Source organism: Trichophyton verrucosum (assembly GCF_000151505.1).
Source record: "Trichophyton verrucosum HKI 0517 chromosome Unknown contig00271_1.f1.exp, whole genome shotgun sequence".
NCBI classification, from domain to species: domain Eukaryota; kingdom Fungi; phylum Ascomycota; class Eurotiomycetes; order Onygenales; family Arthrodermataceae; genus Trichophyton; species Trichophyton verrucosum.
In genome coordinates, this window is record NW_003315474.1 from 76,029 (window position 1) to 102,980 (window position 26,952).

General features: G+C 48.2%; 9 protein-coding genes across 9 annotated transcripts; 4 read left to right on the forward strand and 5 right to left on the reverse strand.

The window, feature by feature from the left end:
• Positions 1–358: 358 nt before the first annotated feature.
• Positions 359–2,314, forward strand: TRV_03175 (uncharacterized protein; the record flags this gene model as incomplete). The annotated part of the gene is made up of 1 exon (XM_003022668.1): positions 359–2,314. The coding sequence occupies one exon, from the start codon at positions 359–361 to the stop codon at positions 2,312–2,314; it is 1,956 nt and encodes a 651-aa protein (XP_003022714.1).
• Positions 2,315–8,132: 5,818 nt separating this feature from the next.
• TRV_03176 (uncharacterized protein) lies at positions 8,133–10,927 on the reverse strand (the record flags this gene model as incomplete). The annotated part of the gene is made up of 4 exons (XM_003022669.1): positions 8,133–8,634; positions 8,712–8,791; positions 8,864–10,708; positions 10,802–10,927. 4 exons carry the CDS (start codon positions 10,925–10,927, stop codon positions 8,133–8,135), a joined length of 2,553 nt encoding a protein of 850 aa, XP_003022715.1.
• Positions 10,928–11,307: 380 nt separating this feature from the next.
• TRV_03177 (uncharacterized protein) lies at positions 11,308–13,959 on the forward strand (the record flags this gene model as incomplete). Its single annotated transcript, XM_003022670.1, has 4 exons — positions 11,308–11,325; positions 11,393–11,507; positions 11,677–13,338; positions 13,403–13,959. The coding sequence occupies 4 exons, from the start codon at positions 11,308–11,310 to the stop codon at positions 13,957–13,959; spliced, it is 2,352 nt and encodes a 783-aa protein (XP_003022716.1).
• A 435-nt stretch (positions 13,960–14,394) lies between these two features.
• Positions 14,395–15,816, reverse strand: TRV_03178 (uncharacterized protein; the record flags this gene model as incomplete). The annotated part of the gene is made up of 4 exons (XM_003022671.1): positions 14,395–14,846; positions 14,899–14,971; positions 15,106–15,444; positions 15,580–15,816. 4 exons carry the CDS (start codon positions 15,814–15,816, stop codon positions 14,395–14,397), a joined length of 1,101 nt encoding a protein of 366 aa, XP_003022717.1.
• Positions 15,817–16,420: 604 nt separating this feature from the next.
• On the reverse strand, positions 16,421–17,673 carry TRV_03179 (uncharacterized protein; the record flags this gene model as incomplete). Its single annotated transcript, XM_003022672.1, has 6 exons — positions 16,421–16,530; positions 16,594–16,741; positions 16,802–16,981; positions 17,045–17,140; positions 17,223–17,546; positions 17,581–17,673. 6 exons carry the CDS (start codon positions 17,671–17,673, stop codon positions 16,421–16,423), a joined length of 951 nt encoding a protein of 316 aa, XP_003022718.1.
• A 907-nt stretch (positions 17,674–18,580) lies between these two features.
• On the forward strand, positions 18,581–19,324 carry TRV_03180 (autophagy protein Apg16, putative; the record flags this gene model as incomplete). Its single annotated transcript, XM_003022673.1, has 3 exons — positions 18,581–18,665; positions 18,742–19,106; positions 19,166–19,324. The coding sequence occupies 3 exons, from the start codon at positions 18,581–18,583 to the stop codon at positions 19,322–19,324; spliced, it is 609 nt and encodes a 202-aa protein (XP_003022719.1).
• A 546-nt stretch (positions 19,325–19,870) lies between these two features.
• TRV_03181 (uncharacterized protein) lies at positions 19,871–21,439 on the reverse strand (the record flags this gene model as incomplete). The annotated part of the gene is made up of 1 exon (XM_003022674.1): positions 19,871–21,439. The coding sequence occupies one exon, from the start codon at positions 21,437–21,439 to the stop codon at positions 19,871–19,873; it is 1,569 nt and encodes a 522-aa protein (XP_003022720.1).
• A 1,012-nt stretch (positions 21,440–22,451) lies between these two features.
• On the reverse strand, positions 22,452–23,796 carry TRV_03182 (uncharacterized protein; the record flags this gene model as incomplete). The annotated part of the gene is made up of 2 exons (XM_003022675.1): positions 22,452–23,486; positions 23,593–23,796. 2 exons carry the CDS (start codon positions 23,794–23,796, stop codon positions 22,452–22,454), a joined length of 1,239 nt encoding a protein of 412 aa, XP_003022721.1.
• A 1,252-nt stretch (positions 23,797–25,048) lies between these two features.
• On the forward strand, positions 25,049–26,782 carry TRV_03183 (uncharacterized protein; the record flags this gene model as incomplete). The annotated part of the gene is made up of 3 exons (XM_003022676.1): positions 25,049–25,287; positions 25,366–25,764; positions 25,960–26,782. The coding sequence occupies 3 exons, from the start codon at positions 25,049–25,051 to the stop codon at positions 26,780–26,782; spliced, it is 1,461 nt and encodes a 486-aa protein (XP_003022722.1).
• Positions 26,783–26,952: the final 170 nt, after the last annotated feature.

The window sequence follows — 26,952 nt, forward strand, 5'->3', positions numbered from 1 at the left end:
GGCGATGTTTGGGTTCTGACTGCGGGACCATGGATGGCAGGTTGGCCAAGAGATTGATCTCTCCCCACTTAACAAACTAACTACTTCGACAAGCTAGTTACAAGAATGCTTGGTGACCATTATTTGCAAAGGACGTGTGAGGCAGCAAGCGCCGTCTGATCGCCTCCGCGAATAGAGCTGTCATATCATATTTTGAGAACAGACACTTGGGAAGTCCAGAGTAAACCCGACCTGACAGCTCATCTTTGCTTTTTCTCTCGTTTTGCTTCCATACTAGTGTTTCTTCGCCAAATTTGGTCTCAAATTCCGACTTTCTTCTCTTTCTGTCCATTCGATTAGCCAGAGGCACCGAATTCCAATGGCTTCAAGTCCTGCGGCCAGGCATGGTTCAAATTCAAATTCCGATAATGGGGACTACAGGAAAAAGACAACGAACACTTCCGCTGCCCTTCAAGGAGCAACTCTGGCGTTCGCATCACAAACACGCCAAAAACAGCCACGCAACAGCGGGAGCCCAGAGAGAAGGATACCAGAGCCCAGGCAGCCAGCGGGGCGAGCTATCCATGATGGAGCTCGAAAAGCAGCTCTGATTGCGGACGCCGCTGCAATCCACAATCGGACCGGTGCTGGTGCTGACGAGGGTGATGATGAACATCTGGTTACAACAGGCACTGGGACAGCTGTGAAGGACAGGATTCAGCTCTTTGCTCATCCAACTAGTAGTGGTGGTGGCGGAGGAGGAGGAGGAGGAGGAGGTTCTACCACAGGAGAAACTCGAGTTCCACAACTTGCCGAGTCTATGGAGACTGTAACCTCGGCCCAGAACAACGACCCAACGGCCTATAGAAAAGCCAGCATAAATGCTACCATAGTGACGCAGCCAAAAATAGGGCCAGAATACAACACGCAGCGCATTGCAGCTAAACTTGCTGTGGATAGATCTGCTGCGGGCTCCAAAGCAAGATCAGGGTCCCCGTCCCGGGCCGCCTCTGCTGCTACGATAAGCTCGCCGCGAGCCAGGGAATATCAAGAGTTTATTACACATGAGGCCCAGCGTGTCCCAAATTCGCCAGCTATCCGTGAAGAAGTCGATATAGGTACTATCGTTATGAGCTCGAGGAGGGACAAAGGCAATGTACCTCCAGATTCGGATGTGACCGATGCAGGACAGCTCTCAGCTGCACAAAACATGCCAACGCAGCAGAAATATGGAGTCAATACCCCTCCTCCGCTTCCGAACAGGTCAGTAATGACCAGAGATAATCCATTGTCAAGAAAGATGGATTCAGAACCTGACCAAGGGTCTCATCCACGACCTCCTCCTCTACCGCGGCGTGATAGAACCATCACTCCACCTCCAGCTCTACCCCCAAGATCCTCTACAGCTCCTCAGGGCAAGGAGAAACCACCGCCTCCAGCACCACGGCAATCGATAACGACTGCGTCTTCAACCATTGATAGGCCTCTGACTCCACGTAAACCGCTCCCTTCCTTGCCTTACCAGAATCCGCGACCAAATACGCTCCCCCATGCTCGCGCAAGCCCACTACGATCCCAGCACTCTGGGGTTTCCGAGAGTGCGTTGGCCGATGCAATCGCAGCTTCAACGCTGGCATCCCGTCGCACTCCGTCACCGTCCAAAGGCCATAGCAGCAACAGTAGCAACCCTCCTCCGCTACCGCCTAGTCGACGATCAAGATCTCGCTCGTTTCTGCAAGTTAGCCACAGTGGCAACCGCAGCGACCGGCCAGACAGGGGAGACAATAATGGCAAAAGCAGAAGGACACCCAGCCCCAACAAGACGACGACCATGAAACGGACAATGCGAGCCCCCGCCCTGCCTGAGCCGGACTTTGCAGCCGGCGAGATACATCGAAGCAAGGAACATGGCCGGAAAATCATCCGAACGCACCCGCATAAGCATCGAGAAGGCGATCGCAAGCGTTGGCGTGACAGGGTGACTGCAGCGGAGAGGAAGCGCTACGAGGGGGTGTGGGCAGCGAACAAAGGCCTGTTTGTAGGCGTGCATGAACAGGTCAATATCAAGGATAGATCTGTTATCCTGGAGGAGACTGTATCGAGCATGGTGGTCCGGGACATCTGGACTCGGAGCAGGCTACCGACGCAGATGCTGGAACAAATCTGGAATATTGTTAGCCACCATGCATATGGGCTGCTGTCTCGGGAGGAATTTGTCGTAGGGATGTGGTTGATCGACCAGTGTCTGAAAGGGCATAAGCTGCCCGTCAAGGTATCACAGAGCGTCTGGGACAGCGTGAGAGTGGTATCTTCAGGGGCAGCTAGAGGCCACTGACCAGAGACACTACCTCCGTATTTTCATATTCTTCCACTGAGAAATAGCATGAACAGCGGTTAGATGAAGCCTTGGGGTGCTCTTTGCAGAGAATAATCACCAAAGCAAAGACAGCCTGGACAGCAAGCAGGGAATCGATCGAACTTTTCTTCGGAGTACTTCACTCCCTCCAAGGCCAGAACTCACGATCACTAGTTAACCAGCCACACACCACTTAAAATACCCGGAAGGAACATCAAACGTCAACGTCGATGCGTTTGCCTTGTGGGGAAGGCAGCACAACAGATTCTATTCTATTATTGGGCCTCTCCTGGTAACTCTCCCACCAGAAGACTTTGCCTTATTTTTCATCCATGCACCCAAGCTGGCGCCCATCGAACGAGGAGAACAGTCGGAAAAACAGCTTCTTCTCCGCCATCCGCCCAGGCTACCTACGGGAGATCCCAGTGGCTTGCTCCATCATCATCATCATTATCACTTGCTCCCCCCGGTCACGGTCCCAGGCTCCATCCCCGTCCCCAGGCATGGCATGGCCCATCCAGCATCTTGCCCCATAACTAATATAACCAAGAGAAAGAAAAGAAAATTAATGTTAGCGAAGACATCCCCATCCTTGCAGTTTGTAATATGTCGCAGGTTCGTGAAGCTTATTTGGGCTCTCTTTCGCTCAGCTGCAGCTTCATCCCAGATTTTCTTTTCTCTCTCTTCTCATCATTTTTCGTATCGATGTATGGGCTAACTAGTCGGATATGTTTTCTTCTTCCTCCTGTGTGCACGATCTCTCGAGAGATCGAGCAGCCGGCAGTCGTAGCTTATATATATGTAGTTAGTAGTTGCATGTACATCTCCTGGTAGCACAGGAGAAAGAAAGCATGCATAACAAGTACATATCAAACCAACAGCCCAAGGCGGAAAAAGGAACAAGAAGGCTGTTCTCCTTATATGTAAGTAGAAGAGAGAGAAAAGAAAAGAAAGGAAAGCAGGTCAGCCAGTCAAGCTAGTCAAGGGTCCTGTCCGTCCGCCTGTCCGTCAGTCTATCTCTCTATCTCTCTCTCGCATGTTCTTCCACCAGCTTCTTGTTACTTTTTTGCCTGTTTTATTTGCAAGGAGCGGAGGGATATCTGATAGGACATCCATTAGTTACATCCATCAGCTACCACTGTTATATATAAAAAGGTGCAGACGAGAGGAGGGAGTCCCCCCTGAAGCCGCTCGCCGTTCTCCGGATCAGCTCGTTTCTCTCGTACGGGAAAGACAAGAACAGCTGTCTGGGTAGCTAGTTAGTTCATATGCATCGAACGGTCAACCGCAAACCATCGGCCAGCCATACGAACAGCATCGACGGGACTCCGGCTCTCTGTTGATGGTGTATATATATATATATATATACACACAGATTATACATATATACATATTATTATGACGGGACGGAGAAGAAGCATCTTAGACATCTCCCCGCGCCCAGTGCCAGTCTCAAGTCTCTCTCCTTGTCTTCCGTCTCGTCTCACCAGTTCCGACCCGTTCGACCGGCCAATCCCTTAAGTCAGCCAACGAGGACGTCGCCTTGCTGGCTGCTCTTCCTGCTGCTCTCTTCCTTGTCTTGCAAGTCACTGCCGCTCATCTAACTTCCCCGAGAGACAATCAGACAATCAGACAACCAGACAACCAGACAGACAGCCACAGACAGACAGACAGACAGACAGAGAGGGAGCTGGACTCTCTCCCCCTGACCTCCCAACGACGCTGCAACTCCGTACTTAGCCAAACTGCCTTGACTTTGCGCCTGCTCCATGGTGGATATCTTGCTTGCTCTCTCTGCTGCTGCTTGCTGGCTAGTCACAGCTCGTCTGCCAACCAGCTAACCTGACCGGCCAGGCCATCCAACTTAGCCTCCAGCCTCGTTCCATACATCACATTTTTTCCCTTCCCTTTCTCCCCGTCACCATCCTCTAGTTCTTCTCTCTCTCTCGCCTTGTTCCCTTGAGCATATATCCGGACAAACTTTTAGCGCCTCTTTTTATCTCGAAGGCCCAGGCAAGGGGGGGTGGTTTTGGAAGAAGGGCCCTCCTTTTTTGTCTTCTTTCTTCCTCTCTCCCGCTGTTCGGCCTCTGCCATCTGCCTCTACGACAGCCATATACTCCGTACATCACTCCCGCCCGGACAGATGCTGTCAGCCGGCGCCATGGAAGATGATAGGCGCCCGTCCGCCATTGATAACCCGTCTATTACCAAAGTAGCTCGGAAGAAGTTCGCAAAGCCGCCGGTCAAGGTCGCCTGTCTCTCATGGTATGTTTTTTCTTCTCCTTCATGTTAGTTTCTTCTTCCCGTTATTATTATTATTATTATGATTATTTTTTTTTTCCTTCTCTCGTTCCTCCCGTTCACCTAGTTTATATATCTGGATTATATATATCTATATCGGCTGTTATCCACCTTGACCGTCCCTTTCCCCGTTGTTTGCTCCTTTGCTCCTGTCTAACTATAGCTCTGCTTTATTTTTATGTTTTATGTTTTATTTTATTTTTATTTTATTTTTCAATCTTTATATATCTGCTGTTTGAATATATCAAGACGGGCTATATCTAACCAGGGAGACCCTTCTAGTCGGGCATCAAGAATCAGATGCGATGGAAAGAATCCATGCTCCTGCGTACGTGCAAAAACATAGCATCAATCAGCTCCGGATTGTCCTCTTTTACTCTTAATCTACTCCTTCCTCTGCAGTATCATACCATCAGCGTATGCGCAGAGGGAAAGAGGAACAAGAGAGAGAAAGAGAAAGTCCTCCATCTTTACTTTTTTTTTTTTTTTTTTTTTTTTTGTTGAAAGGCATCATACCAATTACGTTCAATGTTGTCATCTCTAGTGCGCCCTCAAGGGAAAAGAATGCTCCTATCTGCCGAGCAAGCGAGGAGGTCCTCGGAAGAAGAGGGCTGATCCTCCTTCGTCCCTGGGCGATACGATGATGCAAAGCAGAGTCTGGTCTGCTGTGCATCCAGTTCCCCGAATAGACGAAGGTTTGTCCTACATGCAAGCGTTTTTATACCATCGTTATAGTCAATATCATTCTCTCAGTATTCTCTTCTGGCTGACCCTGGCTAGTAGAGATATTCGCCCAGGTAGACGACCTCGCCGTCCCGGGTGCCGGGTTAAGGCATCTCGATTTCCCGGTCGATGTACAATCGATGTTTGAAGGCCTCTTTGTGCCTCCAAATGCTCAGCAGCAAGTTCCGGTTCATTCGACGCCCGCTCACCCACCAGCTGTGCCTCCCGCTGAGCCGCCAAGGGTGAGGCTATATGGGAATGAACAAGACATGTGAGTAGTTATCCTAGTATATTTTATACCTTTTTTACCTTGACTATAGTCATTAGTTATCTGTGCCGTTACGCAACACTAACAATGATAACACAGACTAAATGCTTACTATATTTATATCCACTACTACTTTCCCATCTTCCCCCCACCACACGCACCAATAACTGTTGACCGGCCATTGAACACACCAATCAAAGCTCCAGCTACCCCTACCTCAGACCCTGTCCTTCCATACAAGCCCAAATCTCCTGTCACTCTGGCTATCTCGGCCATACTAGCGTTGATCCCTCACCCCCGGGATCCGAACTCATTTGCACCCGAATCAGTACTCCTTCGAAGAGCCTATGCTCATGCTTTTGCCCGAGAAGCTGTTACAAGTATCGAAGCAGAATCAGACCTTCAAGAATCTGTCACCAGTCCATCAGAAGCTCTGACCCATAATTCAACCGTACCTACCAGGCTGATGGTCCACCCACTCACCCCAACCGACCTCGAAGGCATCCTTGCCCTTTTGATTTTAAGTATATACGAATATACTCAAAGGGGGAACCTGATCAAAATGCGGCATAGAGCGGGCCAGGCGTACATCATGGCAATGAACCTTTCGTTACATGCCATCACGCACGACGACAGCCCGTTCGCCGAAGCCAGAAGAAGAGCATGGTGGATGACTGTACGAGAAGATTCCATTTCATGCATAAGATTCCATAAAATAATACAACTTTCTAACTGGCTTCATAGTTCTACTGCGTTTGTCAAGGATCCATTGTGGGTACTGTGGTAAGTATAGTTACCCCTTTCATCAATTAAACAATGTAGAAGGGGCTAATGTATATACATAGCCGATAACGATATTGACACATGACCCCCGATTTACAACACCATATCCGCGATTTACATCCGATTCTAGAGTATGTCTACCCACTATCTTTTTCCACTATCTCATTTCCATTTTTGTGCTGACCAATTTCGTTAACTTCTATTCTCTCCCTAGGCATGGTCTATTTTAATTCAAGCACAGCAGGCGCTGGTCGCCGCCACCCAGTATATCATCGACTTTAATCAAGCATTGAGGGCAAAAGCGAACCTGGCTGTCATCTTTGAACGGATGGGAAAGCTTACGGCTTGGACTTCATCTGTACTAGCACAAATAGATGCACCACTCCAGGAATCCTCGGTTGCTTCCCCTCAAGATATAGAAAGTATCACGGCTCAAAGTATTCAATATATTTCAAGAATAAAGCTGTGCAGGTGAGAACAGGGAACATCCTTTTCATCAAACTCTATAATGACTTTATACCTTTCTTACAATATTTGGCAATAGTGCGCGAATAAAGACGCATCGATTCCGCGCCTTTCTCGACATACCAATATTCATCAAAAAGCACTGTGACTTGACTTGTGCCAGCATAGGCAGTCCGACCACAGAGAGCTCTCCAAGCGTACTGGAATATCAGGATACTATACAGCCGATAGCCTGCTGTTCCAGTAACTTCAGCCAACTCCCAGCTGCGCCTCCTGCAAATACTCAGTTAGAAAGCCCCATCTCTTCCAGCTCCCCAATATCCGATACTTCCGGATCTCGATGGATACCCGAGGATTCGTTTCCTTTCTCGAATTATACATCGACGAGCATATGTCTGGAGGCTGCACTATCCATTGCTCAGATGTTCGACAGTCTACCGTATCCCAAGCCAACATACGATAAAGAGTACTCGTCCCTGGGATTCACGCCCGTTGTTCCCCGGACAATGCCTTCGTTTGCCTGTTGCGCGATGCAGAGCAGTTACGCTATGCTTATGCTTTACTATAAGTCTCGTGCAATTAATCCGGGGATGGTCGAAAGCCCACTAAGCGACACAGACCAGCTTGGTGACGAGCTACAACATGGCCTAGAGTGCGTTATTGGTGCTGTACGGAATTATTCTATGGCTTTTGAAGCACTAGGGGGGATGAGAGGTAAGCATGGCCATCCCACGTCAAGTTAGGTGTACTAGGAAACTAACAGGACTACATAGATGAAATTGAGGGAGCATTTCTCACGGCATTCCCGCAAGATTAGCCGTACTTAACTACTCGGCTCTCTTTTACTGCTTTCAGGAACTCTCTTCATTATGATATATTGCTAGCTTCATACATCTTCCTACCTGTAATGAATCTATCTGTCAGATGCGTTCCGGCCTAACGATACAGAATCAATGTTGCCTGAATACTCTGGCCATTTTTCTCCTTACACCTGTTTCCCCATACCCAAGCCCACTATAAATTTCCAGGTGCTTTTTAAAGTGGGCGACAATCTATACACTGGCTTGCGTGGTATATCAAATTTGATAGGAAGATATATGTTCTTTATTAGAAATTTTCATGCGATTAAAACTCCTCGCTAATATGAGTGAGATAATCGCTAACCTTCTATAAACCAAATAAATACAAGCCGCTTAAACGCATTAGGTTATAGTCAATAGTCAATAATATATATATCGCGAGGAAAGACAAATGGTATCAAAGTTTAGACCTTATCCCCTCTAACCGGAATTTAACGTCTTTCAATGTTTTTGTGGATGGCTTCCAGTCTTCAAACTGTTTTAACAGTTCCATGGTTTCATCTGACAATTCATGTCGAACATACTCTTCTTCCAGGACTCCGCGCATCGCAAACGGAAGTATGTATGGGTTGGCAGTTGAAGTTGATGCCGTGGGCGCAATCATCTTATGAAATTGGATGGCTGCGTTGCTGATCACAGTCGTTTCTAAGGTAAACCTTATTGCTAGTCTAGAAGCGGTCAGCCCATTAGTAAATTGCACATATATGGTTTTGGGTTCTGTGGAGGCAAAAAAAGAGGGGGTGAAGTACTTATAGACGTCCTTGTCTTCATATAGACGGGAGTGACCTTCTCCCGTGTATAAACTCCCAGCGAGAGGCGAACTGAGTTCTCGAATCAGGCCGTGGTCAGAGACTCCTAGGTTCCGCAACTTCATAGTGAAGCCAACCAGATGCGAAAGGCTAGAAAGATACGCGTAAGTATGATACTTTGGTTTAACATGTCATGGGAGGAGGTTTCATCATGATATTTAACTCACAAGCTGGGAGCATGCACCCGTCCATCGACAAACACAGCACGATAGATATGAGGATGTGAAACGGTTGTAAATGTAGAAGACTAGGAACTAGCGGTAAGCGCATGTCGAGACCAAAGTATACTTGAATAGTCACCTGGTGTATGATTACTCACCTCCAAAGATACAAGTTGATCGTCTATACTTCCAACATAAGTAACCTTTACGCCAAAATCCAGAGCAGCCTTCAAAGCGGCCCGGTAATCCTTCGAGACTTTGCTTTCAGCGTCTGTAAAATCAAACAACTCTCCGGCTGACCCGCTGATCCAACGGGACCTATAGTCAGCGAATGGTCCTAGGTTGATACCTGCCATTGCGCATATGCCGATCCGAGCGCAGCTCACACAGCCAAAGGCTATTAGCTTCGAGACCAGCATCGTTGCAACCGGGACACCTTGGCTGTGGCAAGAGACTAGGACAAAGTCAGCTTCCCGAATATGCTCAATCCAGTTGAGAAGCAGCTTCCAAAGCAAGTCGACCCGTTCAGAAATGCGCCCTTCGCCCTCGAGCGCAATCTTTTCTATGTGACAGGGTGAGTTATTTTCATCGGCCCATTCTTGAATTGCATTAGCGGCCATAGATGCAAACTTAACAGAAGTTCCTGTCGGCTGGCCAATAACTGTCCGTATCAAAGGTGTAGGGAAGTACCCATGTATACCGATCGCGATGGCCTTTTTTATCTGTGGAGTGGTTTGGCTCCGTAAGACATGTCTTGGTTCCGAGCCCTTCTTATAGAGCAGGCGGCTGAGCTGCTCGATGAAACTAGGTTTGCTCTCGAGGGGGAAGCTCGTGTGGAAGGATGGGAGAACCTGATTTGGTGGTGTTCGCTCCCCTTTCTTTGTTGATGGAGCTACAGGGACATTTGCTGGTTGAAGTGGGGGCTCTTTGGGGACGGTTTGCGAAGAGGGTTCTGGGGGAGTTGCAGCTTGAGGTATAGCGGTAGATGGTTTGACACGAGAGTTCTTGGAAGACGGGATATTTTGTGTCTCTGCAGCCAGTGAAGCCCCCTTCATCTGTTCCTTCGTGTTTTCGTCAGGTGGTACATTCTCAGATGCATTTTCTCCTTTCTTAGCGGAGGAACCTATATCTGCTTGCTGTCTCGGCCAAAACAGCCATCCTGATGCCGATTCTCCACGTTTGTGCGTAGCATCTTCGGCAGGTTGATTTTTATCACTTACACCTTCTGGTTGTGATTGGCTAATACTCTCTTCTTGAGGATTGGATTGTGGTGTAGTGGTGGTGTTCTCAGCGCTTTGGGGATTCGATATCGGCTCAAGTGGTTTTGCTTGAGTAGCATTAGATCCACCCCATAGCTGAAGCCACGACCTTGACTGTGAAGCCCGGACTTCTTTGAGTCCAGAGGTATCATGTTGGTTGATATCTTCTTTAATCGTACTGCATGTGTCTTCAAGTCCAACCTTTGGCGTAGACGAACCGTCCTCCTTCACAATGGCAGGGTCTGATGACTGCGGAGTAGGTTCATTTGTGTTCTTTGCCATTGAGAGCCACTCAAACCAGCCTATCGAGCGAGGTTTTTCGTTATTTATTTCCTTCTGTGGCAGATCAACTGTTGTTTCTGATGGCGCATTTGGTGAACCCTTTTTTTGCTCAATGGCTTGGGTTTCTTGTGGTGTTTCGTCCTCCTTTGGCTCGCCTTCCACCTTATCCGTACCTTCAGACGGCTTTAAGCCGTTATGAACGTTCCTGGCGATATTATTCGAGATGTTTGGTGTTGGCATAGATGGGGCCTCTGTGGATGCGATATTCACTTTTGTGGTGGCAACTTCCGCTGGAAGTGACCGGGCGGATATTCCAACCCCTTTCGTAAACTGGATGGAAGGAGGCCGGGAGGATATGGCTGTGCTTCGTAAAGACGAGGATGATCGCGAGCGTTGAGAGGCTGCTGAACTAGCTGCCGATATGCTCTCACGGGCGACCTCGGTAACGGCCGCCGCTTTGGACTGAGTGGGCCAAGATCTAAGGTACCAGCTCTATGGGAAAAGGGGGGTCAGTAGAGGCAGACCTAACTATAGCATAACAAAAAACATCCTCACCATTCCATCTCCTGGTAGTTCCTTGATGGTGTCTTCGTTGGTAGTCGCACTGCTCGTACTTGGTGGATGTGAACTGCTGCCTTTCTGGCCCTTTGATGCTCGTGCGGCACGCGCTGCGGGAGCCATCGAGGCCGATGATAGAGCATCACCACGCAGTTTGGCGGTCCAGAGAAGCGTCTATCATGTTCTCCTGGTCAATACAAGGCCCCTCCAAGCGTGTAGGTAGTATTTGCAGAGGTTCAATAATATGTTGTCTCTCTTTCGTTGCTTCGATGCGCCTCGTCGTGGTCAGTAGCTCAAGTAACGTGATGTCATTGATTATATAATAGAGAATCTGATAAGGGACTGATTAGGGCGGTGAGGCTCGGCAGAAAAGTTGCTTTTGCAGAGCTTTTTTTTTTCTGTGCTGAACCTGGACATAACGTGCAGACAGCCAGACACTGTCATTTTTTATATATCCAGGGGGGAGAAGTTGAGTGCTCGGGGCCGGGCCATTAGAGTGCACCATGGCGATCCAGAAGAAGGTAGGTTATTCACTGCTATCTTCTCTTGTGCTGTGAATGGGAGGTTGCTGACTGTTTGGTCACCCAGCACGGAAAAGGTCGTTTAGATAAGTGGTATCGATTGGCAAAGGAGAAGGGATACCGCGCGCGAGCTGCCTTCAAATTGATCCAGCTGAACAAGAAATATGGCTTCCTCGAGAAGAGTAAAGTCCTTTTGGATCTTTGCGCAGCCCCAGGCGTAAGACAATGCTACCCTTCTTTAATATCCCACTGGTATACTTAAAGTCCGATGACATCCTAACGCCATCTTCTGAATGTTTTAGTCGTGGTGTCAAGTTGCAGCCGAATGCATGCCATCGCAGAGCCTTATAGTTGGCGTTGATCTCTCCCCTATCAAGCCGATCCCTAAAGTTATCACGTTCCAAAGCGACATCACAACGGATAAGTGCAGGGCCACAATTCGACAACATTTCAAGACTTGGAAGGCAGACACAGTACTTCACGATGGTGCGCCAAATGTCGGTACTGCCTGGGTTCAAGATGCTTTCTCCCAGGCAGAATTAGTTTTACAGTCATTGAAGCTAGCAACTGAATTCCTAGTACCCGGAGGAACTTTTGTCACGAAGGTTTTCAGATCGAAAGATTACAATCCTCTTCTTTGGGTTTTCAAACAACTCTTCACCACAGTGGAAGCGACCAAACCACCGTCTTCTCGAAATGTGTCGGCCGAAATTTTCGTTGTCTGCCTCGGATTTAAAGCACCCAAGCACATCGACCCCAAGTTCCTGGACCCCAAGCATGTCTTTGCAGAATTGCAAGATCCAAACCCGAACAATGAGGCCAAAGTTTTCAATCCAGAAAAGAAGAAGAGAAAGAGAGATGGATACGAAGAAAATGACTGGACCCAGCACAAAGAATTACCAGCGACGGAGTTCATAAACACCACAGATCCTATATCAATTTTGGGTTCGTATAACAAACTCACATTTACTCAATCGCCGGGCGGGGATCTTGCACTTGCAACTCTGCAGCGATTACCAGAGACTACCAACGAAATACGGATGTGCTGTGAGGATCTCAAAGTTCTTGGTAAAAAGGATTTCCGACAACTTTTGCGATGGAGGATCAAAGTGCGCGAGAAATTTGGACTAGCGGTGAAAAAGGGGCCAAAGAATGAGGAGGAAACCGAAGAGGTTGCCGAAGTAGAACCCATGGACGAAGAACTTGCCCTCCAAGAAGACCTTAGGCGTATGCATGAGCGCGAGACTTCCAAAAACAAACGAGAACGGCGGAAAGAGAATGAGCGAAAACGAAAGGACATTGTCAGATTGCAGATGAATATGACGACGCCCAAGGAAATAGGAATGGAGCAGGCTGGCCCCCTGGGAGAGGGAGCAATGTTCAGATTACAGACAGCAGAGAAACTTCCCGCTGCGCGCTCGGTATCTGCTAGTAGTATGGCGGCTGCGGTAGAAAGCAGTAGCGAAGAGGAAGAAGATTCCAGTGAAGAGGATTCAGATGAGGACGGTGACCGATTAGAGCGTCAGCTTGATGAACTTTACTCCCAGTACCAAGAAGCACGCGACAGTCGAGATGCCAAATTACGCGCCAAAAAGTCTCGCAAGGATTACGAAACAGAGGAGTGGGAAGGCTTCTCTGACGAGAGAGGAGAGGAATCAGACAACCAATCTCCTCAAACATTCCCTGCAGCACCTGTGGGGGACCATGTCAACGGTCTTTCCAACAAGGCCGCTATGTTTTTCGATCAAGATATATTCCAGGATCTTGGAGCCGTTGAAGATGGAGAAGCAAGCGATGACCCCAGCGCCGCAAAGACAAATGGTGTGACCAAAGAACAATCTACTGTCACTAATAAAGAGGCAACTAAAAATAAACGAAAAGCTGCTTCACCCTCTCCGTCTATATCCAGTGACTCCAGCTACCAGGAGGTCGAGCTAGAGAAGTCAGAAACCTTTGAAGACGACGACGACCCCAATTTAAACGATGACCCACGGAAGAAAAATGGGCAACTGGGTAGGTTTCTCCAACCACTTATTTCTAAGTTTACAATAGACAATTACTAACTTGGTCATGACAGATGTCGACATAATAACAGCCGAAGCCATGGCTTTAGCCCATCAAATGGCCAGGGGCGAGAAAACCACTGAAGACTTTGTTGACGATGGTTTCCATAGATATTCATTCCGCGATGTTGACGGTCTCCCGCAGTGGTTCCTCGATGACGAGAATCAACATTCGAAAATACAAAGGCCGATAACTGCCGCAGCAGCGGCAGCTATCCGAGAGAAGATGCGCGCTATCAATGCCCGACCGATCAAGAAAGTCCGTGAAGCCAAGAGCAGGAAGAAATTCAAACAAGCTCAAAAGCTGGAAAAACTACGCAAGAAGTCATCGCTGTTAGCCGAGGATGAAGGCATCAGTGAAAGAGATAAGGCCCAGTCAATTGCGAAAATGATAAGCAAGGCCACTAAGAAAAAGCCAAAGCAGAGCGTCAAGCTTGTAGTAGCTAGAGGAGGGAATAAAGGCATTTCAGGTCGTCCTCGGGGAGTCAAGGGACGCTACAAGATTGTCGATGCTCGGATGAAAAAAGATATCAGAGCAGAAAAGAGATTGGCGAAGAAAAAGAGCAAATGAAATATAATTATATAGAGAGAAGAATAGATTCGCCAATACGTGCCTGCTATTCTTCAACCTTCAACAAAGGAATTCCCGAAAAATATCTATCGCTATGCTATTAAACAACCAGCGTAATGCTTGCCGAAATAATGGCATTTTAATCACCACATAAACATGAAGTAAGCCGAAATAACCAAGTCGATGTTAAATGCAACGACCACCCGTCAAGCTGGGGTTTCATAGTTCACAACTATGAAGGAAACAAATACAAGGGTAGCACCGAACCAATACATTCCAGTTGCATATTTGTGTTGGATAATAATTTGACCAAGCAACGATAACGGAATATTGAGACTCAGTCCAATTGTCACGATAACCGGACTCGTGAGCAATAGCGAGAATGCCCAACATATATCAGACGCGAAAGATATGATTGCATTAACCTCTCAGAAGTCAGCATAAAAATCCAGCTCTCACTTCAACACCAGTCGCTATAATACTTACCAAAACGATCAAGAAGACAAGTTTGGTTGGCGGAAAGGCAAATGGCTCGACCCCAGTATAATGCAATACTACGAACCCAGGCCAGAGGATTATAGAAGCGAAAACTCCGACCAGACCAAAAAAGAGGCGCATGTCAACTCGTGACTCGTCTTCAACCCGTCTCTTCATCAAAGTGGTATAAACTCCGTATAACACAGCACTAAATGCGGCCATGAAGTTACCAAGAATAACTTCCCCAGGCGGCTTATTGGGGAAAGTACCATTCTTCGAGCCAGATGAGCTAGAGATATCCACTCTGGATATTAAAAATATGCCGATGAGGGACGTAAGAACTCCGATACATTTGCGGAGTGTGAACTTCTCAACCTTGATCATTGCTCCGAATATAAGTGTCCATACACCTAGAATAGAATGTTAATAACTATATTCTCTATTTCACCACGGAGAGCTTACCACTTGTAGAAGTCAAGACAGTGGTACTGGCAACACTTGTGTACTGAAGACATGCCATGGCAAAGTAGTTTGCCTTTGAGCTCGTAGTTAGACTAACATGCTTCCTAAGAGATATATTTTTGAACACCAGTGTATAGATATTCTTACCGCAAACTTCACATGAGTTAGTACCTATTAGCAGAAAATAATTGAGAAGGCCCTGCTTACCCATATTATGCAAAACTCCAAGCTCAACTTAGCTGTTTCTTTGAATCCCAGCTTGGTTCCGGTGGTCGCATGTTGCTCCTGTACACCTGCATCTCTTGTCTCTTGTGGCAGTCCTTCATCTTTATCGGAGCGTAAAATTGGCTGTGTCTCTTCTCCCGACGCAGGACGCTCAAACTCCCGAATTAGTGCTTGAAATGATCTGATATCTCGTAATTTTCCCGTCTTCCAGAGCCTGTGAATTCGCCCACCAACGAAGGGCACCAGCATGAAGACGAAGGAGCCGCTGTTGAGATATGTTACCAGGTATGGCTTGGAATAAGTGTTATCGGCGAATATAGTCTGTTATTATTATGCAGCATCGATATTAGTAAATAACTACAAGTCATGCAATCATAACTACCGTTATTATTGTATCATTGATGGCAGGAATATGCAGCGTTTAGCTTAGCCGTGAGGAAGCTGTTGGGAACCTACGCTGGCAAGGAAGTTCGACGTCGTCCAGAGCACCACGACTATCAGGAGGAGAAAAGTGCCCAGGGTCCGCCGACCGCGTCTGCCCATGCTGGTTGGGGCCATCGGGCTACCTTGATCTCCGCCCAAGAGTGCAGTGGTCGATGTTGGGTGTGGTTGATGGTTGTCGGATGGCCCTTGGTGCTCGTATCGCTGGTTGGCGCTATCAACGCCGTCAGAGACATCGTGACCAGCCACCATATTTACTAAAGACAGACTGACATGGATATCTCATATACAGACCGAGTAATACATGTAAAATGAAGGGTAAACGAAGGACAGAGGCTCTTCCCCAGTGTTCCCGTCCTACTTTCTGTGGCTGGCTACCGTATGCTTTGGTGTAACGCTCCGGCCTTGCCGCTGGTCTACCGATTTTAGTTATGCCAGAGTGAAGGTGCAACGAAGTATAGAAAGGACACTGTGTGAAGGCAAATAACCGAAGGAAAATGATGGAGAAGTCCAAATAGGTAACAGCTGCTGGGAGAAGGGATAATATAGGTCAAATGGCTATATATATACACTCCTGTATTAAAGGAAAACCGAGTGCAAGAAATAGGGATGGCATCTGAATTCAGTACAGCTGAACTTCATTGAACGCGCAATGGGCCGTCTCCCTGAATGATGACTCCGGCAAAGTGAAAATTCGGCAAGGAAACAGTAATATGCAAGGGTCAATATCCTATATCCCAGACGAGAGGGCAAAAGGTTGCGATATTAAACGGAGTGTGATGTAAACGCCGAAAAGAAAGTCCCATGATAATTAAGTGAAGGAGGGGGTTCTAAAAGGATCAGTCGAAGGTTGTCATTAACAGGCACAGGCGTCTCGATCACTGTCGTGGTTGACGTTGATAACATCATCGAAGTCCCCGTTGAACTCCTCAGACTCTTCTTGCATGAGGGCACTCTTAGCAATCACTGTTGTTCATAAACATATTAGTATATCGCTTTAAAGGCGTTAAAGAGGTGTTAAAGACCGACCTTCAAACGCTTGCTCTACATTAATAGCCTCCTTGGCACTGGTTTCGAAGTAGGGAATGTTGCCCTTCGATTGACAGTATGTAGAGGCTCTCTTCGAGGATATCATTCTTTTGCTCTCTTCGACATCAATCTTGTTCCCGAGCACAACCTATACTTTGCATTAGTTTTTCTCAGGTTCAAGCAGTACAAGTGAAGATATGCTGCTCACAAAGGGAAAGCTTTCGGGATCTCTCAAGTTGGCTTGAATGAGGAACTCATCTCTCCAACTATCCAAAGTCTCGAAACTCTTAGAGTTATTGACGTCGTATACAAGGACACAGCAATCGGCGCCTCGGTAGAAGGCAACTCCCAGCGACTGGAATCTCTCTTGCCCAGCAGTATCCCATATCTGGAAGAAACATTTAGTTTATTGTATGCCCAAGTGATGCTTTGTGTAAGGTCCAGTATGTACCTGCATCGTGACCAGTCGTCCATCTACCATGACTTCCTTGGTAAGGTAGTCAGCTCCGATGGTGGCTTTGTAGCTGGCACTGTATTTTTTGTTGACCTAGCCATCAAGGAAGAAATATTAGCAGGGCGATTCTCCCAAGGAGCAGTATAACTCAGTATAGGATGAAAGAGCCACTAACATATTGGTTCATCAAGCTCGTCTTGCCCACACCGCTATCACCAAGGATGATAACCTGTATTTGAAGAAGGAAAGCATCAGTGACCCATCTTCCATCAGACAGAGAGGCCGTTTTTTTATCTATTGCAAGTAGCCCACCTTCAATAGAACCTTCTTGCGGGACGCCATGGCTGCAGGGTAGTATGTATGACAGCAAAGGCAAGCTCAGGTTGCCAGGAAGTCGGTCGGAGAGCGGGAGGGCGCCGTCAGGGAACACCACGCAGAGCCGAGCTGCGAAAGAGTCGTTTTGCGGTAATCTGTCGGTGAGTATAGGGCACTGTGTACACTGTACAGCTCTACTCTGGCTATATCTGTATAACCAGAGCTCTCTGCGGGCGATGAGGGGGTGAAGAGGGTCGTTGGTTATATTTGGTGTTTTGGAGCTTCCAGCGAAAGTTGAAGTTGCATAACATCATAACACGGGCGCCAAGACCGTGACCCTTATTTTCCCCTGGTAGCGTCACATGATGGACACAACCCGCCCGTGTATAAAAAGAATGAAAAGAGGAAGATATGGGAATGATGCAGGCAGAGACAGGAATGCACGGCGATGGAGACATGGCTATCCTGAGCTTTGATTGCTTTGTAAAGGGGAACATGCTACGGCTGTTGACTGGAACACTCTGAGACAACAGGAGAAACTAGATACTGCAACAGGACATATGGGCTTACCTTGGGAGAATCAAGACGTAAACAGTAACAGGCACCCCCAGTATCTAGTTAATATTGACGGCCGCCTGGTTGCAAACTGTTAGTTGCATACGGAGTACGGAGTAGTTAGAGGCTCATTTTACAGTAGTAGCAGTGCCAAGACCCGCCGCTTCTTAGCCGCAAGTTACCGCGATGACATGCAGGTTGCGAGATAGACACACTACGGGTGACAGGCCTCTCTGCAGCAGAGGAAGATATGGCCATGCCGCACATAGAGGGATAGGCTGCTGAGCGCTTCGAGTGTTCCTTCAGAAGCAACGCTGCAGGGAATATAGAGACCGCTTAGGTACCAATAACTGCCTGCATCGGAAGGGCTCCGGTTCCCCGTTGTCTCCCACCTTATCCAATAATATCTCTTTTTTTATAATTACGTAATTAGAATACCACCTCTCTGCTTGTTTTTATATATGTACGTTGGTTTTAAACCCGAATTTTGGCCCGATGGCACAAATAGTCCGCCGTACCCACTTAGTCCACCTCATTACTGCCTGACAATTTCTTGAGCTTCTGACCCAATAGTCCCTGCTCTCTCTCCATCACTGTCCCTACACATAGTGATCTTCACCCTCAGGTACAACAAGCTTGCCTCGGCCAGGTTGCACGGTCAGTATGTCAAGCTGGAGGCAGGACTACTCTGCAGCCTTGCGTATCAGGGACCAGCAAGAAAAGGCATATGTTTCCGTTCTGGAGGCCTGTATGTCCTTCTATAGCATTTCGCCATAACCTTGTCTATGCTTTTTTACTAAATGACGGCATAGATACCCGCTTAGCTGATCGCTCAGGCAGCCTGGAAAAGGAACGAGCTGAAGCCGTTCGATATGCCCAAAACCTTTCAGGGTCCAAAGAGAATGATACCCCCCAAGACAAAAAATACCAGAGCCCGCATGATAGCCCTGCCGTTATACCAGGGCTAGACCCCCTGCTTACTGCGAATCAAGACTTGGCTGCTGCACAAAAGGCGCGAGAAGAACTCTCAAATAAGCTTGAGAAAGCCACGGGGAAGATAGATACACTTTTAAGAAAATTGAATACAGAGTCACAGAGGGTAGCGGATTTGGCCGTAGAAAGAACACAGCTACAGATCCGTCTAAGGGATAGGGACGAGGAATTAAGGGGGAAGGCTAAGCTACTTGACGTTCGTTCCGACTCGATACCTTTATTTTGATAGAAAAAAAATAACTTATAAGGTTATAGGATGTCCAAGATGAGCTTGTAACCCTAAATCTACAATTTAACATGGCCGAAGAGCGGGCTAAGAGGTTTGAAGAAGAGAATCAACAGCTCGTAGATAGATGGATGGCAAGAATGGGACAGGAAGCTGAAGCAATGAACAAAGCATCCAGGTTTTCATAATTTAGATTTGTACGCCCCGAGGAAGAAGGATAGAACAGCTTGTCGATAGGTGATACAGCCTCATTATGCAGTCTTAGATAAATTAAATAAATAGGATACTAAATGTACATCAATTTTCAATTTCTTTGTCTAATAACCACAAAGTTCTCTAAATACGAAAAGCGCCAGATCACCTGTCACTGTCAAGCTTGCTCAAACGATAACACAAACCCGAACCCAACCATTCCAGCCGTCCGGGTATAAACCGCCAAAGTACCGCCAATCCAACGAGTGTTGTCCAGAGAAATAAGTGAGTTTAACAACACTTCGACAAATTTATAGAGAATGACCAATCTATAGGGAAAGGAAAAAATAACGGGGTATGCATGGCTCGCGAGAGCTCTGGAAGGTGACCAAAAAAAGCAGAGGAACCAAAACGTCTAATAATTGCGGCAATCTCCATCTATAATCGTCAGCAACGTTTCGAAAGGGATAGAAACGAAGTAGCTGTCTAGGTCGTTGCATTTAAAAAAAAAGAAGAAAGAAAAGAGAAGAGTGTAGGATCACTCAGTTATAAAGAGAGTCTGAAAAGGCTCTTAGCCTGGAGCTATCCTTTTTCGCAATGAAATAGGTGCCTCCAGCATTGGTCCAGCTAACAGAGTCAGACCAGTAATTATGTCTCTCAACTGAAAGCAGGTTGATAGGTGAGTTGAGGTTTCGGGCTTGCATCTTGTGTCCTGTCGGAACAAAGGATTTGAGTGATACAATCTGGCAACCTTCTTTCAGGTCAAGCAAAAGATTGATTATCCTGTTGTTCGTTTCCGGGGTGAAAGCCTGATTATTGATAAGAACGACGTCAGCCCGCCGTAGAGCCTTAGCTATGCGTTCGTTGTCCAAGAAGTCACCCTGGACTAAATGCACTTTGCCCGATGACAGGCCCCATAAACGGCATCTAGCTTTGAATTCAGCCTGCTGCAGACGAGCCAAGTCGCAGGCATTTTGCATCATCTCACAACCCCAGCTCTCACAACCAACCTCCAGGGCGGCCTGGAGGACAACGTTGCCCACACCGGAACCCAGATCAACGAATACCTGGTCAGATTTTAAATGCGTCTTTTGGAATATATCTGAGATAAAGCGGGGTAGGAGCTCTCCATAGACGTTATCAGTTCCGTTTTCGTACTTCTTGAGCGATTCCACACGCAGAGAGACAGTTCGGCTATACACCTGGGTTAGAATTCTCTCAACCCACGGCAGCGAGAGTGAATGCATCGCATCGAGATGTTTGGCAATAACGCCTTCGTCCCGGAGCCGTCTGATGGTTTCATTATACGCCTTCACCGCGTTCCAAAAGTCCTTTGGCGATTCCTGTTTGATGGCACGCCGCAAAAGACGGATATAGCCGGTGGAGTCGTCGGTGAAAGCAGATATCTGGTCCTCAGGGATATAGTTGTGTGATACAGTTTCGACTACCTGCACAATATCTTCCAACGGCTTGAACCCATCGTTTTCTCGCGGTATGACCAGCTGATACCTTTCCCTCTGTGAGTATGTGGGATACTGAAGAGCTATTGTTGTGCACCCGCTGGGCTCTTTAAAAGCACTGCTGAATCCTGGCGTCTTCTTCTCGATGGATGCTATGTCCATGGCATGGACCATCGGGAATGAGTGTTCAGCAGTCTCAGAAAACGCAATCTCGGAGCGTAACTGGCGTTTTAAATCTGGCTCCGCGCTCGCGCTCACCTTAGTCCTTTTCGATAACCGGATATCCAGAGACTCGTCGGTCTCGCTGCCATCGCTACTGCTAAGGAGTTGTTGGACTGCGGGGGACGATCGCTTGCGGGACACGGATCTTGAACGGGGCGGGTTAACGGCCAGATGATCGGACTTGCTAGCAACAGCAACCTTCTTCTTCACAGTTCCGGTAGAGTCGGATAAGGTCGATTTCCGTGGGGATGTGACGGTACGTTTGGCGGATGATTCGGAGTGCGCGCGCTGGGAGGGGGGTTTCACGGGGTGTGATGGGGCCGATGAAGACCGGACGATGGGCGGCTTGCATTCGACTCTCCGTATCTGAGCCTTTTGGGCCTGTATCACACCTGTCCCTTTCTTCTGAAGGTGGTCGAAAAAACCCATCGTCGGTCACAAGGCTGCAGGCAGACCCTGTTGCCCTCGCAGCTTATTCAGTGTGAAGTAAAGAATGTGGGTGGTTAAAGAATAGGCGTGCGAAGGAGAAATCAATGAATAGAGGATATTTATAAAGAGCGAAAGGTATGTTAAGGATATCTTCACGTCAAACCCGTGAAGCCTGGCTGTATTTGCTTCCCTTTGCGTCTTCTCTTCTTCTTCTTCCGCTTTCTTTATTGTCGAAAAAGCGCGGCGGATAACGATGTCACGGGACCTTGGTCACGAGGGCTGATGAGGCTGAAAAGCTTAAGCTTACTAAGAAAGTATCTTCGTAATCGACCACACCTTAATTCTACGCACGGAAAGTCTAGAAAGGCGAAGGAAAAAATCGATAGCAAGGGGCAGGTTTTCCAAGTTGTGGCAATAGTTGGACGTTGTACGGAGTAAGACTCGGTTTAATTGGCAGATGAAAGGTGGATTGCACCTATGTTGATTGATTGGCCCTTAGGATGAGATGGGATCGTTTGTAGTAGTATATGATAGGGACAGGACAAATCTCCATCGTCAAGGTAGATATTAAATAAATTAATTTGTTTAAAGAGACATGGCCAATAACAGCCAGGAAATGGCCCCAGCTCGACAGGGTAGTATGTCCAGAAAGTGTCGTCCGGGTTGAGTCGATCAAACGCGAGACAAATGAAAGGGATAGAAGATGGTGTTTGAGGGAGGGAATGCATCTGCAGCAGCCTCACATTTCATTAGTAGTCCAAGAGGAGGCAAAAGGGAGAAAAGGCTTAAAAGAAAGAGCGAAAAGAAAGAATATACAGATGGCTTTGATGTGTAGAATAATCAGATATGCATGGTTAATGCATTGACTTTAGGCCTGCTGGTCGCTTGGAATGTGGGATGCAGAAGGGTATTAACATTATAAGTAGGGATATGCTCCAAAATAAAGGGGGGGGGGGGGGATTTAGTTTGAGGAGCGCGGCCGCAGAAAAATTAGAATAAGAGAGCTTTGGTTTTAGCAACGAGTGTTCAAGGAACCGCTCAGAGCTCCTGTTGAAGGGTAAATGGACGAGTCTTGCAGTCTCATCAGCACGCTTTTGACCGACCCGAGCCACTTGTCGACAGACTCTTCGTCGTAGGCGCAGAAACGGTAGGTGACGTCTTCGGTGATGAGCTGAAAACAGAATATTTTTGACCTTGAGAGGGGGTCAACCTCTGCCGCATTGATGACCTCGGTCATTGGTATGATCTTGACAGCCGAGTATTCGTGTTGGTCCTTGTAGAAGGAGAGGCTCTGGACTCGGAGAACCGTCCATAGCTTTTTCCATTTGCGGACGCCCTTCCGGCCTTTCAAACATTGCAGATAGCCCTGGAATATGACGCCCTCTGGATCTGGCTGGCTAGGAGCAGCTTCACTTTGGCCACTGGCCAGGCGGCGTAGACTCTGTTGCTGTTGCTGTTGCGGTGGCTGTTGATTGTCTCTATGAGAGCAGGATTTCCGGTTGAGCGCTGGTTGAGATCTCGAAGCAGGCAAAGACTGGCCGGCAGCATCAGAGAATTCGGAGCAAGAGGTGATTTCATTGCCTGAATAGTCCTGGGTAGTTCGGCGCTTCACTCGACTAGGTTGTGCGGGTGCCGTCAAGAGAGAAGGAGTCCGTCCCAGAGCCGCCGTGCCTCCTCTGCCTTCAACCTCGGACATCTCAGCCGCACTCTCATCTGCCTCTGCGATGGTCTGCTTCCGGCCGTGTATCTGTTCGTAGTAGTTTACGACCGAGTCTGGATAGTCGACCGAGCACTCACGGTGCAGCTGCTCAACCCATGAATCCGCCTCCTCTGTCGACGTAGCCTGGAAGCGGTAGTTCTTCGAGGGCGAGAAGACGCCAAAAAGGTTCGGCCTGTTCGACCTAGGCGTTGACTTGACGTGGGCAACGGCCGAGACGTCGGAGAGGGAGAGGGCGAGCTGCAGCTGGGCCTCTTCCTTGTCTTTGTATAGCGAGAGCAGGTTCGGCCGCAGAACGAGGTATCCAGGCTTCCACGATGACTTGAACGCCTACTCGCACAAACGGTCAGTCAGTCAGTCAGTCCGCCAGCCAGCCAGTTCAATCGATCGATCAGCCAGCCGACGATGGCGTATCTCAATGAGTGGTAAAGCGTACATGCTTGCTCTTCGACCGCCGCAGCACCTTGCCTCGCTTCAGCACCCGGTCGAACTCGAAGCTCCCGTTCTCGTTGACCGGTGAAAAGGCGTCCAGTATCTGGCTCCGACGGACTCCAGCTCTCTCTGTGTGTCCCTCCGCGGCGATCGCATCCATCGCAGTCGATCGATCTTCCGCTGCTGGGAGTTGTAGGTGCAATGTCATCTCGTAAAAAAAAACTACCTAGGCAAGGAAAATAGAAAAAAAAAAAAAAAAAGGCGATATCAAGTAGGATTATAGAAGACGCCACCCCTCGGTCTTTAGAAGAGGAGAGTCCTCAACTTGACGGGATTCAGGGAGAACTGCAGAGGTCCTTTTAATGCCATTATTGCCATTCATCTATCTCACGTAGTTATTTATGGCCCCTGTGAAGCAGGAGAAGGGCGTCTCTTCTCCAGGTCCACAGGCGGTGGCCTCGAACAGTTTCAGGTCCGCTCCCCCGGCCCTCCAACGAGCAGAGCGAGAGCGCTAGCTAGACGGCGGGATACGAGAGAAGCAGCGAGGAAGAAGAGGCTTAACATCATATTATTACCAAGAGACACTCAGGGCCTTCTGATACGCTGGCTCAGTCTTCAGTCAACTCAACCGCCCGCAGGATCCTTCAGGGGCTTCGCCGTGTGCGTTTTTGATATCTGCCCTCCGCCCGCCATCGCCAGCGCCTGCAAGGCTGATTCCTTTGCAGCAGCAGAGCGGCGCTTCCTGCGAGTCCATCAGTGCCCGTAACAGCCATCCACCTCGCCTGCTTGCTGTCCTGCTGGCGATATTCAAATCTCTGCTTCCACTTGACTGCTCTTTATTTTATTTTTTCTTTTCTCTCCCTTTTTTTTTCCCGGTTGGTCAGGAAGTCTTGGCGTGTTTCTTCTCTTTCAACTTTCTTTTCGCTTTCGAAGACGAGGAAAAGACAGAAAAGACAAGCAGAACCAACCACCAGCCCAGCGAAGCCTGCGAGGACGACGAAGAAGAAGAAGAAGAAGAGCGTCGTCGACTGTCTTCCTGTCTCGCCTGCGGTTTCTCATGCTCTCGATGGCTCTGCGTTAGTCGGTACCCCCCCCCCCCCCGTCTGCCGTCCGCTCATCCCCATCGTGCTTCGTCACCGTTCGCCATCCGCGGCCAGTCTTGTCGACTCCAAGCCAACAACCAACACATTACTGTGACCCCGTCGCTCGTTTTTGAACTCCCTCGCTGTCTGCAGCGTCTTTCTCCTCCTTAGACTGCAAGCTCTGAGACGTCCTCGAGCTTTGCTGCGTCGAATTCGGCTCCTTTTCTTCAAACAAGCAGCAACAAAAGACACAGCAACAGCAAAGGAAAGGGAAAAAAAAAAAAAAAAAAAAAGAAACCCGCCTCAATTCTGCGCTGATATACACAAACCCTCGCCGTCATGGGGATTATGAAGCGACTCACGAAGAGTGTGCCCGGCATGCTTTCCCCTTCGCCGCTAGATGGCAGTCTTACCAATGAAAAGGGGACGATAATATCGAGATTCGCTTTTTTTAAACGCCGCATACGACTACGGAGGAACTCTTCTATTTCGATCCCTCTGGGCCTTGTTTTACTATTTCCATGCATTGTAATAATCCTTATTGTCCTCCTCTTCGTTACTCACCCTTCTTCTCCCGGTGGGATGCTGATGCCCACTGGTACTCCTCCTTCTATACGGTATGTTCTCCTTAACACGTAAGCTACATCCGATTTTTGTACGAATTGTATACTGACGGCTATACTCCCGGAAATCAGAAAAATCAGCGAGAAATATGACAAAGTGTTTGAAGTAGGCTGCAGAGAAATTGACACCAGTCAGCCTAGAGCAAACGCCGCCTTCGTCGTCCTGGCCAGAAACAAGGAGCTGGAGGGTGTAATCCAGTCTATGAAGTCGATCGAGCGCCACTTCAACCGATACTACAACTACCCGTATGTATTCCTGAACGATGGAGACTTCGACGATAACTTCAAGGATACTGTCACCAATTACACCAAATCCAGCGTGGAGTTTGGCAAGATCGACTCGTCAATGTGGGGATACCCTGACTGGACCGATGCTGAGGTAGCCAAAGAGGGTATCCGCAAACAGGGAGACGCTGCTATCATGTACGGAGGAATGGAGAGCTATCACCACATGTGTCGATTCTACTCTGGGTTCGTCGTCGTCTTGTCTTACACCCATGCTTCCCTGGATATTAACGTCTGTCTAGGTTCTTCTATAAACATGAGCTGCTAATGAAGTATGAGTGGTACTGGCGCCTGGAGCCAGAGATCAAGTACTTCTGCGATATCACCTAGTTCGTTGCCCTGGATCCCTCTCGTTTAGACAATTAGCTGACCTTCATTCAGTGACCCTTTCCTGGAGATGGCTAAGAACAACAAGACGTATGGCTTCACAATTGCCGTCAAGGAACTTAAAGAGACCGTGCCGAATATCTTCCGCTATGCGTCTGCCTACAAACGAACGAACAACATCACTTCCCAAGGTCTATGGGAAATGTTTCTCGAGGACCCCGTCGAGGAGGAAAAACCGGCAGAAGAGAACAATGCCCTCCCAGACGAGATTCTACAGACGCAGCCCGGTGCTGCCGGCCTCAAAGACGTTGATCCTGAAGCAATGGAAGGCGAGACGTACAATATGTGCCATTTCTGGAGTAACTTCGAGATCGCACGGTTGGATTTCTTCCGTAGCAAGGCTTACGAAGACTTCTTCACGATGATGGATAGGAGTGGTGGCTTTTGGAATGAAAGAGTACGTCTTTGTCTACCCATATTCTATATATATATGAATTTCTTGCTACAGATGCTAACGAAACCCTTGTTTCATCAGTGGGGAGATGCACCTATCCACTCTCTTGCTGCCGGCGCACTTCTGTCTCCAGCCGACATTCACTACTTCAGAGATTTTGGATATCGTCACACCACCATCCAGCACTGCCCCGCCAATGCTCCAGCCAGACAACGCGTTCGAGATCCATATCTCGAACAAACCACTCTGGACCCGAAGCTCCGCCAAGAAGAGGACGAATACTGGGACTCTCCAGATCCACCCAAGGAGAACGGCGTTGGCTGCCGATGTCGCTGTGATACCGACATCGTCGACGTGGAAGGCAAGCATGGCAGTTGTCTAGCGGATTGGGTTAAAGTCGCAGGAGGATGGGCGTCGCCGTAGATCATCAACCACTACGCAACGACCACCTTCTCTTGCTTCTTTCTCTATTTTTCCCCCTGTTTTCTTTTCTGTTTCTCTCTGCCGGCGCGACATTGGCTATACCCTTTTGCACACACCTACACCATCGGGTCCGCAACGCCGTGCCACGAAGATATATCATGACTTGTCCT